At 46.3% G+C, this 22,626-nt stretch overlaps 1 protein-coding gene across 1 annotated transcript in view; it reads right to left on the minus strand.

The window, feature by feature from the left end:
- Positions 1-2,845: 2,845 nt before the first annotated feature.
- NREP (neuronal regeneration related protein) overlaps positions 2,846-22,626 on the minus strand; it is a 104,874-nt gene continuing 85,093 nt past the window's right edge. Inside the window, exon 4 of the mRNA XM_086961014.1 lies at positions 2,846-4,558. Coding sequence (XP_086817140.1) covers positions 4,433-4,558 — 126 coding nt within the window. The 3' untranslated portion in view covers positions 2,846-4,432. The remainder of the gene's footprint in view (positions 4,559-22,626) is intronic.

The raw sequence follows: 22,626 nt of genomic DNA on the forward strand, positions 1-22,626 counted from the left end.
CAAATACTTATTTTTAAAAAGCGCATTTTCTTAGGTTTGCATCCATATATCATATTTAAACGTTTTGTAAGCATCATTAAACTTCATGCCTTATCCATTTTGGGAACCGAATTCAAATCTAAGCAGGAGTCATATCTGGTGTGGAGAACATGCGGTTTGTAATCCCTCACAGCATTACATATGATTAGTGAAAGGTTTCCCTCACTTCTTGATGGGCAGTAAAAAAAATGTACCTAATAGTTTGACGATTTGCTGCTGTGATTTTGATTGATTAGCTTTATTCGATTTCAATATGAAAAATCATAAAAGCAACAGCAGTACATAAAAATACACCAATACATTAATACATTTCATTTCATTTCATAAAAAGAATTAGATGGATTTAAAAATAAATTAAATCAATAGAATAAATCGGCTAATCAATGAACAACATGAAGAATGAAAAGGTTGATAAAAAACAGGGGAGAGGTGGCCACTCAATACAAAACCACTTCTCGCCGTCCGGGAATTGTTCTATGTTGTCTGACATTACGACGGGGCACATAATGTTCTGGGGTAGAATTCACTTATACTCCAAACGGATATAGGACCATCACCTATTTGTGGCTGCCAAGATTGGAGGTATGGGACGACATATTTATTTCTAAACTTTACGAGTACCAAGTCGCCCACAGTGTTTTTTGCGAGAGGTCCTAACCAGCCCACCCTTCTGACACTTAATATAGTCCCGTCTATATTGGGGGGCAAAGGTCTATTTTTGGTGAGCCAGTAAACTACCTTATTCCTTAGGTCCTGCTGTCTCTCAAGTTTTCCCTTTGGGAGTTCAGGTATTCCTGAGAGGACGCACACAATAGGGGCAGCCTCTGGTGGCAGATGTAGGTGGTTAGTTTTGTGCGGAAAAGTGTCATGACTAGACACTATTCTTTTATGAGATGACTTCTTTTTATTCTGCCCAGGGTAGGAAGACTGTGATGTTGTGGCGGCTTTTGGGATATTTACGAGTTTCATGTGTGGAGCAGCTGATTGGTTACAGGGGATCTTACTTTGTGTGATAGAGATTGGCGTTTCTATAGGGGCTGGATGCTGTGATTGTATGGGTCCTCCCAAGGTTTTAGTAACTATCGCCTTAACTTTTATTGCTTCCTCGACACCCCTGAGCCTGTCCCCTAGGCTAGTCATTTTATCAATCCACGGGGATAGGATTGACTTCATCATGGTTTCGAGCGCCGACAGTAGGGAGGTCTGTGTAGATGCTTTCAAAGTCGCAGTACTAGGAGTATTGAGTAAAGGTGAATTACCATGTAATTTTTGTAATTTAGCCTGACTGCCCGCTTGTTTGGCCTCATCTCTCTTCCTTTTGGCAGAGAGCACCTGGTTGGGGGCTGCCGGTAGAGAGTTTGCTGTTGGTCGTATTATGTGGGGCGTTACCTGTGGAGTGTGAGTTAATAGGGAGGAACAGCTAGACCCATGATTAGGCGTAGCTATTGGGGAAATAGGAGCCATAGCATGCACTTTTTCTGAATCCAGAGGGGCATACGAGGATTTGCACATTTGATGAAGTTCATCCAGTAATGATATAGCCGGGGCTATATCAACAGTCTGTGGTGGAGAACCCAGAGTGAAAGAACTGTCCAAGACTGGGGATCGTTCTATTCTATCCAATTCACTTGCAATGGGCAGTATAACACGCTTAAAGTACAAATCCATTGTTCCCCTATGCAGGTCACCCTGAGAGGAAGGTTTTCTAAGGCCCCCTTTGCAAGACATAGCGTGGCAGCTGTTACCAATAAGAATAATTTGTACTAAGTCAATATCGACAGCCTTAGAAGGGGCCTGTTAGAAGGACCGAAAATAGTCAGTGGGTAACAGTACCTTTGGTCAATGTTCCTGGTATATTAGCACAAGAGCTAAGGGGGGTGCCCCGACTCGGCCTCCTCTGGCCGCAGATGGCCCCGCCCTTGTCCCGGGCTTCTCCCGCGAGCGACTTGCGGGGCGAGTGGAGGGCGCGAGCTATGAAGCGCCTCCGGTCGCGCAGGTGACTCCTCCCTCGTGCGCCGGTCCGGGGCTGCCGGGTATTGTAGTTCCCCGATGGGAACTACCGCCGTTCCCCTCACGGCTTTCCTGGTCAGCGCGGCCGTTTCCCTCACGGCGCTGGTGTTAGATTGAATGCCTCCCTGTGCCCCTGCCATAGGCTGTGCAGGTAAGGCTTGGTCTCCCCAGGGGCTCGCCGGGGGCGCGAGCTATGAAGCGCCTCCGGTCGCGCAGGTGACTCCTCCCTCGTGCGCCCGTCCCGGGGCTGCTGGGTATTGTAGTTCCCCCGATGGGAACTACCGCTGTTCCCCTCACGGCATTCCTGGTCAGCGCGGCCGTTTCCCTCACGGCGCTGGTGTTAGATTGAATGCCTCCCTGTGCCCCTGCCACGGGCTGTGCAGGTAAGGCTTGGTCTCCCCCGCTGTGAAAGACCTATAAACTGTAGTTCCTGTCCTCTGTTCGTGTAATTATTGTTTTAAATATTGTAGTTCCCGAACAAAAATGAGCTCAAGTAAGAAAGATAGTTTCAGAAAAGTTATAGATAAGATGAATACAACTAGCTTTTGATTGGTAATCTGTCATGAAGTAATCCAATACTATTGAACAATATTTTATTCTTCTGCGAGGTGTGTATCCTTTTCAGTGGAATATATTTGAAATTGGCATGCTAACATAGGAATTCCATCCACATTGCAGTTCTTATTTATTTTGACAAACAAGAATTAGTTTGTTAAAACACAAATATATAGTACGTGTAATAGGGCGCTAGACGGAGCAGTGCACACCGATTAAAAAAACCACTGAAACACTTGGATGATCCCTAGAACTTGCATATTTATTGAACAAATCCTACCAAAAAAGTTAAAATACATTGGGTACTTGCAGTGCATTGTTAAAGAAACACATTGTTACAATACAAAAAGCCTGCCATTTTGGCAGCACACAACGTCAACTATACATACTTGTCACATCTATTGGATACTATTTACCGCACTACTATATACAGCCCTGTTTATATATCTAACAAAATTTAAAAAAAGGAAATCCTTAAATTGAAATTGCTACAGAAAAGCTAAGAAAAGTAAGTGCAAGAACATGCAATAGTAATTAACAGTCAGAAGCTGAAACAGTTCACTGGACAAAGGATGCCCTGAAAACGAAGACCCAAAGGAAGGAGGCCTATAAAAACACAAGGTGGGCTTCCAGAGTGCGTCCAACACAACAGCATCCCGGATGTAGATAGTATTGTGGATTGGTGGTGTTCTGTCACTGAGAGCAAGAACAAAAGTGTAACAACAATCGCTTACTGCCACAGACCTTACCCAGACCTGTTTGACCTTTTGGAGTTTTTTGTGATCACAACTTTTCAATAATATCACCTGCTTCACCCCCTAAAATAAAGTGGCTCTTTTAGGACGTTTTGATAATGGACTTTCACCTATTGAAAATATAATCTCTCAGTAAAAGACAAAGTGCTCTACAAGGTGATTTAAAAAGTATAGTTTTTGATTTGTTAGGCAGGCATTCATACAGAGATGGATGTAAGCACATTACAGTCTTGTGATTGCTCCCGCTTAAATTGCTCAGTCTCAATGCTGAGGTTTGAAGGCTAGCTTCTATTTCTTATTTGCTGTTAGCATTTACTCACTCAATGATACTGGATAGGAAAGCCACACGGCAGACACAAGGAACACAATTCAGTCCTCTCTAAAGAACAACAGTCAAGAAAACAAAAGTACCAACACCTTCTTAGAAAATGAAAATAATAAAAAAAAATAAACTCCCCTTCATAGCTACCTATCCAAGGAGCCTGTTTAGAGTCCAAAATAGCACCATTCATCAGTGTCTCAATCCCGTGGCAGCATCTCAGTCACTTACCACAAGGAAGCAATGTGTTTCATACAACTACTACTTCTATACATTGAAAGTGCGCATGGTTAAAATATAGAGCAATATACGGGTAATGGGTGAAAAGAAACTACCTTGTTGGTTACATGTAAATGAGATCAGGGGGGACTCTCAGCCTCTGCGAGGATACGGTTAAGGAGAAAGACATCAGATTGGTGCCTGTGGGGAGACGGGGGTTCACCATTTGAATGTGGGCAGTAGAGTTTAACAAATGGAAGACGTTCTTGTTGTTGTGATAGAAACTAGCCTCAAGGCCCACCTGTAATGTTTGTAAACATGGATGCACATTGTGAAATTCTGGTAGCTTTGACACTTTGCAGACTGTTCAAAATGATGTGTGATGCACATGTCTCCACTGCAATTCTCTAAAGCAAGGCTCAGAGTCCCAAAGTTTCTTAAATTTGATGATTTACAAATAAACAATTCCCAGTAAAATACACCATTTCATTGTCAACACCCATAAACTAAATGTGATAACATGGAAGAGTAATGGTTAAAAAAATGTGAGGTAATTGATTTTTGCGAAACTAAAACCATGGTCATTTCCTGGTGTCAGAGATGTGGCTTCTGTATCGTTGCTCTCCTTGTGGTTAACTTCTTTGGAGATATACAGCCGTCCCTGAATGTATGGAGAAAAGAGAACATAATTTACATTATTTAAAAGATAAACTAATGAAATGCTCAGTAGGATGCTGTTTCCTGGCATGCTGAACATGAATATCTGGGCAGTCTCATGTCGCTCTTACAATAGGTCTTAAAATATTTACGGTCTTATTTAGAATTTGGCGGACGACAAAAGGAAGCAGATGCCCTTTCTGACCTATTTAGAGTGTACACGGCCTCTATCTGCCAAACTCGAAATTAGGCCTTTCGTTCTGTGACAATGGAGATAGAAGCACAAAAAACCCTAAGCATGGACATCATGTAGTCGTGGCTGCGAACTACAAAAGTGCGCATCTGTTTCCAGCACCTTCCTTTTTAGGTCGAGGATCGTTGCATTGCGTAGCAGTGGGTGGAGCCGAAGATTTTATGTTTCTTAGAGGGGGCTTGGAACCCGCCCCTCTTCTCCATTGGCTGGCTTCCTAAACGGAGGCCAGCCATTGGAGGAGAGGGGCGTCACTCGGTTCAAACCCCCGTCTTTTTGCGATTCGGGGGCGTGTTTTTTAGGTTCTTTCTATCTGTGACGTCATCCGTCACTCAAACCTAAAAACACGCCCCGAATCTCAAAATGGCCGTGTGTTTCTCCGAGGCATTTCTGCCTCGCCTCGGAGAAAGATGGTGGTGTGCATGGCGTCCCCCGAGTCGGTAATTTTTCTTCCCTAGCTGCGCTCGTCTTTTTCTAGCCTTTTTCCCTAGTTTATTACCCTGGACACTCCTTTTTTGCCCACTTCTTCCCTTTTCCTCCGTTTCTCTTTCCTGTCGTTCGCTCTCTTCCTCTTCCTGTTCTTTTCTTCCCCTCGTCCCCTTCGCCCTGCGTGTCTCTTCTCTTGCCCCTGCACCTCCCATTAGCCCCGCTCCCCCCTTCCCTCGTGAGAAATGTTTTTTCACAGTCCTGAACTTCGGAAGCCGTTGGCATCCCGGGACTGAAGGCTGCCTGTACACACACTCCGAGCGCGCATCCCACCCAGGCACGTTTATGAATTTAGACAGTTTGAAGTCTAAATAACGGTCGTTCCCCTGACTCACTGCCTGTCCTAGAGACACTTTGCTGCTTGCTGACCACATCGCCTGCCCTGATTGAGCTCCTGGCTACCCATACATCGGCTGCAACTCAGAGCGCTTCGACTAAAACATAGCGCCTGGTATCCTGGTATCGTTCGCATTTTATTTATTCCTGCTCATTGGCCCTGCATTGCGGTGATTTGATAACAGGCTGAATATTGTGTTTTGCTGATCTGTGTGTTACTGTACCTTTGCTCTCACTCCAGCTGTGCCCCTGCTTCGATTACGCTACTGTACCGCCATTTTGTTGTGCTGTTTACCTGCGGCCCGTGTCTCCTCCCCGCTCCCGCCTCCCAGCTGCCCCTCCCACGCTCCGCCCCCTCCACTCTCCATTTAAGACAGATGAACCTTCGCGCAGCGTCCACGCTCAGCGGTCGCGCCAAAGGTGCGCCAAAGGTAAGCCAGTCTACGCCTGTCCGTGCCTGGACCGCGCCCAGCGCCAGACCCCCTGTTTCCCGCCATACCCAGCCCACTAGACTCACATATGATGCCGCTACTCTCCTTGCCCTCAACCCCTGACACACACCACAATGCTACAATGCCACCCCAGGACGTACCCACGGCCCATTCGCCTGTCACACCTGGAGGTTCTCCTGCTTCAGGACCCTCACCAAATCCACTTCCTCCAAACACAGCTCCGACTCTAACCACCTGAAGTGCATCCTGCTGAACACCCGCTCGGTCCACAGACACGCCACTGAACTCTGGGACCTACTCGACACCGCGTCAGCGGACATCGCCTTCCTTACAGAAACATGGATGAACACATCATCAGCACCCGACATCGCTATAGCCATCCTGGACGCTTACAAGATCATCCGAAAAGACCGCACCAACCAAACAGGAGGAGGCATCGCCATCATCCACAGGAACTCCATCAAAATCACGACCAGCTTCGACGTTAACCTTGCAACCGCCGAACACCTCCACTTCCAGGTCCACACAGACCCTAGAACCACACTCAGAGGTACCCTCATCTACAGGCCTCCAGGAACCCGCACTCAATTCAGCGATGACATCACTGACTTCATCAGCCCACATGCCCTCACCTCCGAGAACTACATTCTATTAGGAGACCTCAACTTCCACCTTGAAAACAAACACGACTGCAACACCAACTCCCTTCTGGACAACCTGGCCAATCTCGGACTCAAACAACTTGTCGACGCCCCCACCCATGTAGCCGGGCACACGCTCGACCCTATCTTCACCTCCAGCAAGCACATTTCCTTCGACCGTACCACAGCTCTCCATTGGACGGACCACAGCTGTGTTCACTTCAGCGACAAAACCACCTTGACCCACAACCTATTCCTGGGAGAAACTGGAACAAAATCACCTCCGACCAACTCCTCACATCACTCAACCAAAACCCTCCTACCCTTTCACTGGACCCTAACCAAGCGGCCACCAAACTCAAGCAATGGATCACCCACAGCCCTGACGCATTAGCACCCCTGAAAAAGCACCAGATCAATTCAGGCAGCAAAAAGGCTCCCTGGTTCAATGATGACCTTAAAAAATCCAAGAAGCTATGCCGCACCCTAGGAGAAACATGGAGAAAAAACCCAACCACCGACAACATGGCCACCCTCAAGGCAGCCACCCGCAAACACCACCAGTTGATTAGATCCACCAAGAAATCAGCATTCAAGGATCGTCTCGACAACAACGCCCATAACAGCAAGGAACTTTTCAACATCGTCAAAGAATTCACCAACCCCGCCGCAGCATCTAACGACATCACTCCCTCCCAAGACCTCTGCGATGCGTTATCCTCCTTCTTCTACAACAAAATTGCTGACATTCACAACAGCTTCGAGAACACTCCCTGCAAACAATCATCCCCACCCCCCTCAGACCCCACACCGCCAACTAACAACCTCAGCGCCTGGAACCCAATCACCACCGAAGACACCATCCGCCTAATGAACTCAATCCACTCTGGCTCGCCAACCGACCCCTGCCCCCACCACATCTTCAACAAAGCTGACTCCGTCATCGCACCCCATCTCCGTGATGTCATCAACTGCTCGTTCAACTCTGCCACCTTCCCGGAAAGCTGGAATCATGCCGAACTCAGCGCCCTCTTGAAGAAACCCACAGCGGACCCCTCTGAACTTAAAAGCTACCGACCCATATCCCTCCTCCCCTTCCCCGCCAAAGTCATTGAGAAAGCCGTCAACAGCCAGCTCGCCGCCTTCCTCGAATCCAACAACTCCCTCGATCCCTCTCAGTCTGGATTTCGAGCCAAACACAGCACCAAAACCGCCCTCATTGCAGCGACTGACGACATCCGAACACTACTGGACAACGGAGAAACAGTGGCCCTCATTCTACTCGACCTCTCCGCCGCTTTCGACACAGTCTGCCACAGCACCCTTATACAACGCCTCAGCAACATCGGCATACAAGGAAAAGCCTTGGACTGGATCATCTCATTCCTCGCTGGGAGAACTCAAAGAGTCCGACTTCCCCCATTCAACTCAGAGGCCACTGAAGTCATCTGCGGAGTACCACAAGGATTTTCACTCAGCCCCACCCTCTTCAACGTTTACATGAGTCCACTCGCCTCCATCGCGCGTCAACACAACCTTAACATCATCTCTTACGCCGACGACACCCAGTTAATCCTTTCCCTCACCAAAGACCCTAACACCGCCAAAACTAATCTTCACGAAGGCATGAAAGAGGTAGCCGAATGGATGAAACATAGCCGCCTAAAACTCAACTCAGACAAAACAGAGGTGCTCATCCTAGGATCTTCCCCCTCTGCCTGGGACGACTCTTGGTGGCCTTCTGCTCTGGGCACAGCACCCACACCCACAGACCACGCACGCAACCTGGGCTTCATGCTAGACTCCTCTCTCTCGATGTCCAGACAAGTCAACGCAGTCTCATCCTCCTGCTTCAACGTACTTCGTATTCTCAAAAAGATCTTCCGCTGGATCCCCCTCGAAACAAGAAAGACTGTCACCCACGCACTGGTCACGAGCCGACTGGATTATGGTAACACACTATACGCCGGAATCTCAGCAAAATTACAGAAAAAACTCCAACGCATCCAAAACGCATCAGCGAGACTAATTTTGGACATCCCTCGCCAAGATCACATCACCAGACACCTAAAAGACCTCCACTGGCTTCCCGTCAACAAGAGAATTACATTCCGTCTTCTTACCCACGCACACAAGGCCCTCTACAAACTTGGACCCGAATGCCTCAACACTCGACTGTCCTTCTACACACCCACCCGCCAACTCAGATCGTCCAATCAAGCCCTCGCCGCAATCCCGCGCATCCGAAAATCCACCGTGGGTGGCAGATCCTTCTCCTTCCTGGCGGCCAAGACCTGGAACTCACTCCCCACTCACCTCCGCCTTACTCAAAACCACATCTCCTTCAGAAAAGAACTTAAAACCTGGCTATTCGACAAAAACTGAACCCCCCTTCCCCAAGCGCCTTGAGACCCCCTGGGTGAGTAGTGCGCTATATAAATTCATGAACTTGAACTTGAACTCTGTCCGGCGCTCCCAGGGCAGTGGCTTCGCCTCCTGCTGCTCGCCGCGCTGCCCGAATGCTCTCCTATTCGCTCTCCCGACTTCTTAGCAATAACGCGCTTTTCAGCTTGAGAGCGTTCAGTGTGAGCTCAAACTACCCCGAACCAGGAGTTGAAGGAATCACCCTGTGCACAAGAGCACAGGTGGGTTTACATGAGAGAATGGGGTGCGTGGGAACTTGAGCTACAACCCGCCCCGCCGCAGCGCCAGCTTGTGCATGGCCCCTTAGAGACTGCACAGGTGCGAGGTGGGTACTGAAGGACACAGGGTAAATACCCCCTCCAAAGCTCGCACTGGGGTGCAGCCCCCACGCCAGGCCAGACTGAAAGCACTTGAGGCATCGCTAGTAGTACGCAAAGTGCTATATACCCGTAAAACAAGGGCTGCATTCCTTCCCTGAACACTGGCCTCAAAGGTAGGCCTGTAGCAACCCCAGTGAAGACGTCACAGGGACCTTCTTGAGAGTTGCACGCCCCCTAGCTGCGGAACACGGCCCAGGGTGGGTAAGTGTGGAGGGTGTCATACTGCACGGTGTGGGGGGAAGGATGGGGGTAACAGTGGTCTGTGTCACTACCCTCACACACTCAATGGATCACAAGGAGTTTAGCAAAATCTGGAAAGAGAGGGGTCTCGTTCCACAGCTTCTGCACCAGTTAAAGCCTTAAAGAGGCCATACAGTCTCAAGAGGCCATTCTGTCCACATGCCCAACTCAACCCTTGTGGGGAGTCTCGTACAAGCAGTGCAGGCCTCACACACCAGCTCTGACGCTGACCCACTGCAGCATTCTTGTAGGCCACAGAGACCATATCCCCAGCACGTGTACTGACCCCTGATGCAGCTATGCATACTTCTAGCACACCTCTGACTCCGTACCAATCTAGCTCAGGTCAGCATTGTCAGAGCACCCCAAGCTCTGACAATGAACCCCAGCACAAGTACGGGCTTCAAGTGAGGTTATACTGCAGCTCTGATACTACCCCTCACCCCAACGGTATACAGGATTCAGGGAGGTTATACAACAGCTACGACACCAGCCCCTCCCCCAGCACCAGTGCAGGGCTCAGAGGTTGTACTCCAGCTCTGACATAGAGTCCCTCCAGTACCAGCGCAGGCCTCAGCGGTTGTACTCCAGCTCTGACACAAAGCGGCTCCTGCACCAGAACAGGCCTCAGAGGTTGTACTTCAGCTCTGACATGGAGCTCCTCCAGCACCAGTGCAGGCCTCAAAGGTTGTACTCCAGCACTGACATGGAGCCCCTCCAGTACCAATGCAGCTGTGCTTGCTCCCCTGCCCTCTGGCTGTGCTTGCTCCCCTGCCTCCTGGCTGTACTGGCTTCCCTGCCCCCTGGCTGTGCTTGCTTCCCTGCCCCCTGGCTATGCTTGCTTCCCTGCCCCCTGGCTGTGCTTGCTCCCCTGCCCCCTCACTGTGCTTGCTCCCCTTCCCCCTCGCTGTGCTTGCTCCCCTGTCCCCTCGCTCTGCTTGCTCCCCTGCCCCCTGGCTGTGCTGGCTCCCCTGCCCCCTGGCTGTGCTTGCTCCCCTGCACCCTGGCTGTGCTTGCTTCCCTGCACCCTGGCTGTGCTTGCTTCCCTGCACCCTGGCTGTGCTTGCTTCCCTGCAGCCTTGCTGTGCTTGCTCCCCTGCCCCCTGGCTGTGCTTTCTCCCCTGGCTGTGCTTGCTCCACTGCCCCCTCACTGTGCTTGCTTCCCTGCCCCCTCACTGTGCTTGCTTCCCTGCCCCCCCGCTGTGCTTGCTCTCCTGTGTGTGTATGTGGCTCTGGGTGTGTATGTTGCTCTGGGTGTGTGTGTGTGGCTATGGGAGTGTGTGTGTGGCTCTGTGTGTGTGTGGGGCTCTGTGTGTGTGTGTGTGTGTGTGTGTGTGTGTGTGTGGCTCTGTGTGTGTCTCTGGGGCTCTGTGTGTGTGTGTGTCTCTGTGTGTCTCTGCGTGTGTGTGTGTCTGTGTGTGTGGGTGACTCTGTATGTGTGTGTGGGTGGCTCTGTGTAGGTGTAAATGCAATAGGTCATGCATTTGCGAGCGATTAAGCTATTGCCATTGTAAATGACAATGCTATTTATTTAACGATTAGGCTATTGGCAATGTAAATGACAATGCCATTTATTTATGATTTAAAACAAAAAAAAATGTCATGAGCTCTACCTAAAATAATGCCGAAACCATTGCATCGTAAGCTTTGTTATGCAATTTCTACTGATGTCACAGAGGTCAAAGGTTAGGTCATGCAGAAATGATCGGATGTCTCTTTCCTATACCCATTCTTATCTTGAAATGACACCACTGGTTATGAACTCTCCTGGAGCCCAAATTTAAGCTGATCTCTATACCAAAACGCCGCAGGTGCAAAAGTACAGCTACCGTCTACGCAGATTATAATTGCCCTGGCTTCTGGGGTAACTGTAGACAGAATAAACATAATTAAACGTTTAGAAGCTCACTTAGGAAATAAAAGTGCACTTGATATTCCTCTGAACATTCAACACACCATTATGGCTTTTATGTTTCTATTCTATACCGGTCTGTCATAAAACCTGCATTTTCAGAGCTATTTCAGAAACGGCAGCTGGAAGCGGAAATTAATGCAAAAATGTAATCATTTTTGTAAGCATTCGCCAAACTCCACTATAGTAACTCGATCATCGCAACAACACTGCTTTAGGCAAACGGGAAAGGATGTGAGAAGGGTAGCTGGAAGCATGGACAACCTAAAGAGAGAGCTGGACACCAATCACAGAATAGAGATAGTGGGGGGTGTGAGTGACGGAAATGGGCGTCGTCGATGTGAGGGGCACGATAGGTGTTGGGGTCATCCATCGGAGCAGTTGTGTTCTTTGGAGCCCCACCCCTCAGACGCCAGGTCGAGTTTAATTTCTCAATAAACTCGTATTTGTCATCCGTGTAGGTGGAATTCCCTCAACATGGACCTAAATTGATTGGTAAAGTGACTATTACCCTTGTAGCACCAGACTCAGGTAAGGGGGGTACTATATGAGACTGGGACAGTCAGACGTCCTGAAGAAGACCAATGTGACCCACCAATTGAGGGCACGAATAGGTTGAAACATGTTGACTGTAGCAGTAAAGGAGGGGTGTTACTGGGTCCTAATATCCTACCTTACCACCACCATCCTCAACCTAGTTTTAATCCTGACCTTGGAACCTATCAATAAAGTTATACTAGGTATCCAGGAGCCAGTTTTAACCCCACTATTTTCTACTGCAAATTGTTTGTTCTATCACTGTACCCAGTCCTGGATTGTCATTTTTTGTTGTGAACACTATTGTCACTTTCAGTTTTTGTGTTGTGCACTTGTTCTTGTATTTCATGTTTCCCCTCCCTATGCTCCGCCCGGTGCGTGGCTACGCCTGGGCGTCGCAGCAGACCCGATGATGAAGCATGTCATACACATTGTTTGTGAGTGAGGGCAGTTTTCCATAATACACAAATGTGTCACTGTTTATACGCCTCTGTATATGCTTTTCTTTCCTCTCCACCCCTTTTTGTGTATATTTGACTGAAACGGGCGCCATTTACCAATTTAGGAAGTTTCACGATCAGGGTGCATTAGTTGGAGGGTTCGTAGAAATAATGGGCATGTCAATTCTCCAAAGTCATCAGACAGGTACCAGGTGCATGCCCCCATGGTCTTGTCAAACAAGAGCAGTGAGTGGGTCACCACCGCTGTCAACTTCTCCATTCCCAACAATTCTTAGAGTTTGTGTAGCCAAGTGAGCTGTTTTGAGATCTCTTCGGAACCCCTGGAGAAAGTAAGATCTGTTTGGCAGCTCCCAGTGCTAAAGTCTTAGCATGTTCTTCGACAGACTACAGGGGAAAGATCAAGGGGCTTGGGAGACCCAGTAAAACGTAGCTGGGAATCCGGGGGATGTGTCAAACATGTAATTCACTCCAGTCAGTACCTTGTTCCAAAAACAGCATATCCTGGGCCATTGCCAAAGAAGATTGGTAAGAGGGCGTGTCTGCCCGCAGTGTCGCCAGCATTCGCATTCCACTGGGCGACCCTAGCCGGGGGAAAGTACCAATGAAGTGCAAACTTCAGGAACATTTCTTTGCTGGAAGTATTACGTGTGGAGGAACGAGTGCAGTGGAGAATGTTGCTCCATTCCTTAACAGGAAAGGTGAATTCACATTCCAACTCTCACCTGTGCTGTGCAGGTATATACAGTTTCCGCAGGGCGGTGAGGAAGGTGTAAATATCTGAAAGGATGCATTTGTCAGACGAACGAGGGGAGCCATTTCTTGAAGGGAATAAGTGGTCGGCTGGCATGAGAAAGAGCCAGGGAAGTCCATAAGGGCGTCTATATCAAATAGGTCACCTATCTGTTAGCAATTATCCTCTTGCCATTCAGCAAATATGGAGCTGCAGTGTTCAGTGGGGAAATCTGGGCTCCCTATGATCGGTGTTTAGGTGGAACAAGGGGGTGGATAGTCCCTGCAAAAGCTGCACCTTGTCCCAAACTCCCACAGGGGCTCGGTGTACCGGTGAAATGTAGACCCCAGTGGTCTGGTGTGGTTTCGGTAAACGTGGAACCTTCCAGATATGAATGCCTGCCACCTCCTGGTCAGCAAAGCACCAGTGTTTTACAGAACTAGGCTGACACCACTCTACCACATAACGCAGCTGTGCCGCCTGGTAATAACACTTTAGATTAGGAACCCCTAAGCTGCCATCTGATTGAGAAAGTTATGCCTGTGGCTTAGCCATCCTCGCCTTTCTACTTTCCCAAATAGGGTCCCGAATAAGGGTTTGCAATCTATTGAGCATCCGCAGAGGAGGTTCGAGAGGCAAGGATTGCATTACGTATAGGATTTTTGGTAGGACTGTCATCTTGACTGTTACCAAGCATCCCCACCATGAGAGGCCGTAACCCTTCCATCTGGATAAGTCTAATCGTCTGTTCATCAGGAGCTCTGCATAGTTATGTCCCAATGTATGGTCTGGTGTAGGGTGTTATCTGCAGACCCAGATAGCTTATCCCTTGTGGAATCCATGTAAATGGGAACGCAGACTCAAGCTGCACTTGGTCAGCTATGGAGACGGTGATGTTGAGCAAAAAGGACTTCTGGAGATTGGTTTGGAAACCAGAGGCTGACCCAAAGGCTGCCAGCTATCCAATCTTCGCTGGCAAGGTAGTCATGAGGGCTTGATAGCATTGGTAGGAAATCGTCAGCATAGAGCACCATTTTGTGGTCCTTGCCTTCCATGGTTAAGCCTGTTATGTTTGGGTTATTGCGCATCTGTTTAGCGAATGGCTCCATATATAATAAGGGTGACAGGAGGCAACCCTGTCGGGTGCCCCTGAAAATTTGGAAGGGCTGGGATAAGATTCCATTAACTCGCACCATTCCTGTGGGGGAGGTATAAATGCACAGGAACCACTTACAAAACCATGGTCCTAAGCCGAATCGCGTCAACACCCAGCCGAGATATGGCCAGTGGACCCGATCGAAGGTCTTTTCCGCATCAATAGACAGGAGAAGAGCCAGTGTTCAAGAACGCATTGTTTTGTTCAGGTGACAAATACGTTTCGTATTATCACTGCAGCCTCTTTCGGGTATAAATTCAGTCTCATCGGGGTCCACAAGGCCCTGCATATCGAGAGCTAGTCTATGTGCTAAAATACCCAGAAAGATCTTAGCGTCTACATTTAGTAAAGAAATGGGGCAGGAGGACGAACAGTATTTAGGGTCCTTATATGGCTTGGGAATTACCGTGATCGTGGCGAGTTGCATTGTTACTGCCAGTGTGCCGGTAGTACTATAGGGCTTGTATAACCTGGCCAATAAGTGGACCAGCAATGTGCCAAAGGCTTAATAAAAATCTGCGCTATATCCATCATGCAAGATAAGGAGTATGCAGTTCCTGAGGGGAAGCCGAGGTCCACAGGAAGGGGGGGGGGGTTCTTTTTAGGAGAAAGGGCCCTCACACACCCCATGGGGTGCCATTCTTCATCATCGGACAGCTCCTCGTTGGGCCGGTGCTGCAATGCCCAACCAGCTGCACAGGTGCTCTTTGCCGGAGTTCTTTTCTTTTTGCTGATGTGAGTTGTGGTGGGGGGGTGTAGTGGTTGAATCTGAGTAGATGTGGAAAAAGGGTATGTCAATAAAAATAACCAAAGAATCCAAAATACTCTTTATTCACTGGGTTCCTTTGTTATGATTAATAAACAAATGTCAAGGCGAGAGCAGGATATAATAAACCGCTCAAGCCCTAATTAATGTGTGTGAAAAGAATGGGGGGTCAACATATTTCATGCCTATTATTGTCCAAAGGATCATGGCATTTCATCGGGACCAAAGAATCCTTATCTACTCCTGTAGGGATGGTGGATTTGTGCATGTGGATAATACCATACCGTAAATCAGTGGCCATTGCAGCGCCAGCCCAACGAGGAGCTGCCCGATGATGAAGCATGGCACCCCTTGGAGTTTGTAAGGGCTCTTGCTCCTAAAAGGAGAACTCCTTCTTCCTGGTAGACATAGACTCTCCCATAGGAACTGCATACTCCTTGTCTTGCTAGCCTAACATAGGGGCATTTATGCAGGACCTTTTTCAAGCCCCAGTTCCCCAGTTCTTTAATCTCTCTATACCTATCATGTCCAGGGGCCTTACCCATTTGTAAATGTCGTAGATGAGTAAGGTCCTAAATATAAATCATACATGTTTGAGGCTCATAGTGGAAGAGCAAAATATATTAGTTACTGTGCCCATTGAGTGGGAATGCTATTAAATGCTATATAGGTAGACCAGTTGATGCTTCTGTGCTTTAAAACACCACTACATCAAATCTACCTTATAGTCCACATTATTGGATTCTACTAAACAGGGGAACCCCGATGGAGCCGAACAGTCTAAGTTGTGGATGTGAAGTTTACTATTTAAAATAAAAAGCAAAAAATCTCACTTATATTTACACAAGCTCCATTTTACATCTAAATAGAAAAAAACATTTAAACCACAAGCTTTTCGGAACGGGAAGCGATAGATATAATAACACTTGCCCCATTTAGAATGATTTGCCTTCACTGGTCACTTTTGCGCTGTCTTTCCAATGCAGCCTGAAGGCACCACAAACATGGGGGCAATGTTGGTCATGGGGTTATGTACAACAGGATATGTACAACAGGATGAAACTGTTAGTAATGTAGGAGCAGATTTATTAATAAACGGTTTACTTTTACTTTTGTGTGATTAAGTTAGTACAAACAAATGTACTGCGCCTGTAGTCTGGTTGCACTGAAAGCTTAAGAAACTTGGGGCCCGATGTAGGTAAATCTATATTTACCACTTCATAAATACCGAATCATACCGATTCGGTATTTATGAAGTGGTAAATTAGACGGGGGGAGATGTAGGTATTTCAGATTCGGTAAATACCGAATCTGTAAGATTCGGTATTTACCGATTCTGTAAATACCGATTCGGTATCCCCCATTGATTCCTATGGGCCTTGAAGCCCATAGGAATCAATGGGCATTACCGATTCGGTATTTACCGAATCGGTAAATACCGATTCCAGCAAGGGTGCAGGGGGTGTCACTTTGACACCCTCTAGCACCCCCAATACTGGCTTGTGTGCCATGTGGCACACAGACATGCCCTAAGGGCATGTCTGTCTGTCACATGGCATAGGTGTGCATGCACACATGTGCATGCACACCTGGATTCGGTATTTTAACACCCAATTGGATTGGGTGTTAAAATACCGAATCTGAAAGGCCTGTGGGACTCAGAAGAGTCCCACCTACATCTGGAAGATACCGAATCGGTAAAAATACCGATTCGGTATTTTACAGATTCTGTATATTTACCGATTCGGTAAATATACCGAATAGGTAAATACTGGCCCCCTACATCTCAAAGTGCCAAATACCGGTCGGAAACGGCCGATTTCGGCCGTTTCCGACCGGAATTTGCCACCTACATCGGGCCCTTGGCATTTAAAAAGTTGCATTGCATGCTGTACAAGATTTCTCGCTCTTTTTGTGTTTTTCCTTTTTCCTAAAACAGATGAAAATGCAAGCTTTTCTATTGTGTTATTTATTTTCACTGCATCAATTAATTTGCTTCCAAAGAAGCCTGTCAGAGACGTCTTTATAATGTTGCAAATATTCAAGGCTGATGCAGCCTGCTGGTTCAAATGTGCTCCTCTTCATTATTTAATAGCTCATTGTTTAGTAGTGCGATGTCATTTCCCCTTCTCTGTTGGTTAAAGGAGATACTTAGGTGGGTTCCTAGAGTGAGCCTATTTCACGTAACACAATTTTTGCAACGCTGAATGGTTTGTCTCAATGTAAGCTTATTAATACAGCCTATGGTGCCACGTCACACCATGTAAAGAGTGTGGTTTTTGCTCCTCTGAACCTATAAAAAGTTTCTTAATTGGGATGTGTGTCATACCTTTCCAGGCTTTCACACTACGTTGACTCTATGACAGTCGGTTATTTGACTATATGCTTAGAGTTTTAACTTGGCTTGTGATATATTGATGCTTGTTTGAACTGACTAACCAGTTACCTTTTTGCTTTCTGTAATTCTCAATTTTAAATACACCTTCATGGTTTTGAGTTTGAATCTTCTTTTGTGTGGGTTGCCTTTATTTGCTTTGGGCTTGTCCTTTGGGACTCAGACAGCAACAGTCCATCTTCTCTGCCCTTTGAATTTATCAGTGGAAAGCGCCAACAGTGACACCAACTCTGTAAAGTTGACAAGTCAGTCTTCCACCTTTTTGTACATCCACAAGGCACTGGGTTGGTTTCTGCAATAAGGTCCACACTTTTATAGTTTGTGTGTACCTGTATTAGACTAAAATTCTGAACAAACAAAGGTATTGGAAAACTACATCTGGCAGATAAGCCCAGTTAGACTAATACATAATCAACTTGTGGAATCAACTTTTATACTTTCCTCAGAAATGTTTTCTGTGGTGCAATAATGCAATGCTGCATCAAGCTAAAATATACAAAAAAAGTGATGGATGGAATGCCTAAATTAATCCCAGCCACTGGTAATTACTCAGGGCCGCATCCCAATCCATCATTATTTTGTGCACCATGTCACCTCAATTTAGTCCCAGCTATGAGCAAATCAGTTTTGACCCTTCCGCAATTGGAACAATCCAGCCTGAACTGCCGAGCCAGGACCCCCTGAACAAGCAACCCAGAAATGGTTTCGCCATAGCTATGGGCTCATCAGCAGGGGTGCAGCTTGGTTTAAGCGACACAGTGTGCATGGGACCCACGTCTGGGCATATCCGTCCCATTTAGGGCATAAAGTCTACAAAACAAACTGCCTGGCAGTTCGGGTCGAACTGTTCCGACTGCAGCAGGGTCAATATTGATATGCATGTAGCTGAGTCCACACTGAGATGACACGGTGAGCAGAACCAGGATGGATTGGGATGCGGCCCCAGCAATTAATTACCAATGGCTGAGAATAAGCATTCCATCCATCGCTTTTTGTATGCCTCAAACTTAAAGGCAGCTGCATGGCAAATTCGGAGAGTTTTTATCATAAACATAAGTGTACAATACATCTCTTTCAAGACTCAGCTGTTTCACTGCAGAAGAAAAGAATAGACAAAAGTCTGTTTTTTTCCAATGAAGTTCGCAGTAAAAATAGAAAACGTTTCCACTAAGTTAAAACACTGCGAACGAAAACTCGTTTTTTGGGAGTCTCTATTTATGATTTTGTGGGACTGTTTGCAGGATGTGGGAAGAAAAACAGACAAGTAAACTACATGGCCAGAAGGAAAAAAAGCACGCGCTGGGCCCGTTTCCAAAGGCATTGTGTTGGACAGTTCCCCTCAGCTGCAAAAACAATCTGGCTATTGAAAATCTGCCATGCAATCATGAGCTGCAAAACCCACGTGCCCCTCCCGGGACAGCAGAAAGGAGGGCTCTGTTACCCTTTTCCCCTTAACAGTTTATCCAGATTAAAACGTATACCAAGACCTGAGAAGAAGAGCCCGATGATAAACGATTTCGAACTGTTTGAGCACACAAGCTATACTCTAGTTAAAAACAGTATCAGCCATAATTATTTTAATTGAAAACATATTTGTAAACTTAATCGATTTTCTTAAAGTAATTTTATTGAAAATATTGCTATTTTTGTTTTAAATTCATGACTTTAATAATTCGAATTTTAAAATTAACAAACGTCATTATGTTACTGCACCAGATGGATGCGATGTTTTGCTTCGATGTTAAAATCAAAATTAAAAAACCTAGGAAGGGGAGTCTGGGCATGGTTTAGTTGGCTGGCCTTTTGCCATTCTCTGCACGCTGCATTATTCTCGCTGAGGACAGACACTATAACCTTTGTTTATGCAGATGCCCCGAGATATTCTCTCTAGGGCTCCTGATTAATTTACCTTGGCATGGCTGTGGCTTCGGGTCTGCCTGCTCCCTCGTGATGCCAGACGCTGGATAGGCAGGCTGCTGATCTCTTCTGCAAGGCAGCACACACTTACATCAAGCAATCGTGAATCCATATCACCACCTCTCCAGTAACACAAGTATGTGGGTCAAATAACCACTCGCATCAACAAAACAAAGTCCCGTCTTGTTTCCTACCATTCCAGAGCATTCTGATGCAACTAAACTATTCACACTAGAAGGCGTCTATCTAAAGAGGCAAGGAAGTAACCCTAGTCAGAGGCACTTTAGGACCGGGAAAAGCCGCAATAATTGTAATAGGAGCGGTCACGCCCACACGTGCGACGGTAATTCAGTGATGTCAACAGTCGAGCAGCTGATTAGAATATTCACGGAGAAAGGAGGTCAAGTTCCTGGGTGGAGGTTCATGCAAAGGTGAGCCAACACTAGCAAATTCTCAAGTTTGCACTTGTTCAAGTCCTCCTTGTGCAACAAAACACGTGCAAGTTGCTGTTCTCAAGGGATGGAGAAAATAATTCCGAAATGGGGAGAAAACACTCCCATAATAAAGGGGAGGGTGTAGAAGAAATGGTTTCTACACAGAGAAAAACTTTTACCTGTGCAGAAACAAAATATGTGTGGTGCAAAAGAAACCTGTATCAGCTTTTTGCAAGGCGCATTAATTATTCACCTGGTAGTAGTTCTGCATGAGTACATTTTAACATCACTCTCGAAAATATATGACTAGGAATTTTTAAGAGTACTTTCTAGAATTTTTGAAAAGTCAGGAATTTATTCAAAACAAAGTCATAATCCTACAGAGACAAATTTGGGACTTTTCTTCTTTGACCTTTATGAAACAGGCTCTCTGTTCCTCATGTATTTAATGGTAAATCAAAGGACTGCGAAATGAAGCAACCACATACACACACCGCCCATAATAAAGTTGATGTTGATAAAGCTAGGTTCCATGTAGCATTACAGGATCATTAGAATTCAGAATTTCAACTAACAAAACCTTGAGCTGCCACAACTACGGTCTATAAATCATAACCTATCAGTACCTGGACTCGCCCCACTGATCATTCTGATTACTCGAAGTATGACTCCATGATACCAATTCGGACATTATCTAACCTACCCCTCACCAAGGTCAGGAAGCAAGACGTAGATTTGATATGAAGAGGGAGAGAAGTCCAAAGCTTAGGTGCAATCACAGTCAAGATTGGCCTCACCAGCAAGATTTTTTGATTCGCTGGACCAGGAGGAGCTTTGAAGAGGAGGAGCGAAGTGTTCAAGGGCGGAAATAAGGTCGAAAGTAGGTTTTAAAATGGCTAGGGCAAGAAAGCTTTGTGGGCCAAGCATAAAACTGTGAAGGGACCCAGAAAATAAGGCATCAAGCTCAGATTTATTCACTTTACGTAATTTAATATAAATTTCATACACTTCCCTTTTGCTGGTACGCGCCACAAAAAGGTAAATGGGAGGAGTATTCTCTGCTTCTTCATTCTTAACTGCCGACTATGCAGGCTGCATCCCATAAGCTCATAAACGCCACTGGTAACTATTTGTGGCTCTTATTTATTTAGGTTTATTTAAAATCTGTTGTATTAAAGAGTTTTGACACCTATTTCCTTTCTGGTGAAATGATCCTTTTTTTTTAACAGAAATATTTCTTGGAATTGATTCGTTTTTTGCCGATATGTGTTCAATAGGTAATTCATTTTTGTAGTGAAATGATTTGTTTTCAATCAATTAAATGTCAAGATCTTTGGTACAAAATTCGCCAAATTTCCTATTGGTTGAATTATATTTATCCAGAGTACTATTCTGAAGTTGGGGGCATGGGAAAGCCTTCATCTAGGCTACCGCCTGATGGCTTACCATGGCCGCTGCCATGAAAGCCTTGTCATCAAGCAGAAGGTGTCCAGCTTTGGTCTTGGAAAGGAAAAATCACACACCAACACATAATTTTAGGTCCTTTCACATGCAGCCCCTTTCTTGCACTGGCATACTATTTTGCAATACCAGAACATAATTTTAGGATCAAAAATAGGCATTTGGATTTGTAGAAGTGTACTGTTATTATTGGGCAAATGGGATGTTCACTATGAATGAATGGCAGAACTTGTAGAGCGCAGTACTTCTCAGAGGAGTGTCCCGGCACTAGAGAACAAGCAAGAGCAAAATAAAAAGAGATTATGCAGCTACAGTACCATGCAGAGCAGGTGTCTTTATACAGCCTAATGGGTGGACCAGTCCCTGGGAACTGGTCAGCTACTCAGAACAATAGCAACAACTAAAAACAGGAGGCTTTCAGATGCTTGTAGGACACTGCAAGGATTGACACTGTTGTAGTAGTGTAGTGTAGATAGTTACAAACTAAAAGCGGTTACACACTACTGATTTGTGAGGGGGAAGCAGCACGATTAATAGCTGAACCAACAATTGCCATACTCTGCCGGACGGATTCTATTGATCAGATACTGCAGGATGACTTTTAAGACCACAATTTAAGGACAGCTTTGATCTGGACCATACTTCATTGGCAGTCACTGTAAAGATTTCCAGACGGCCCAGATATATTTCAGTTTCCTCAATTCCTCAGCCAGGTCACCCGAAGTTTCTTTGACCTCCTTCGAACCAGTGAAGGCGACAGCAGTACAGACTGGAATAAAGCCCTCTCCAATCAAAAGGCCCTCTGCTTATTTACATAGGACCTAGAAGTGTAAACCTTTTTTTAACTTGACGTGGCTGCTAAGAACAATTATGGACATAAATATTGATTGGTGGCACCGTGGTTGTGACTTGATCCAGCAGGACAGGTCTTGTTTTTAACTGTAGACTGTATAGCTGCAGAAAAGTCAAAGATACTCACTGCAACCTCACTAAAGTTGCGCTCATCCAGGTTTTAATACTGACTTGGCAAAGGGAAAGGTTTGGCAAACTGTCAGGCGATGATGATACCTTTGTTGGCATCACTTGGCTCACCA

This window comes from Lissotriton vulgaris, chromosome 3_1, assembly GCF_964263255.1.
Source record: "Lissotriton vulgaris chromosome 3_1, aLisVul1.2, whole genome shotgun sequence".
NCBI classification, from domain to species: Eukaryota; Metazoa; Chordata; class Amphibia; order Caudata; family Salamandridae; genus Lissotriton; species Lissotriton vulgaris.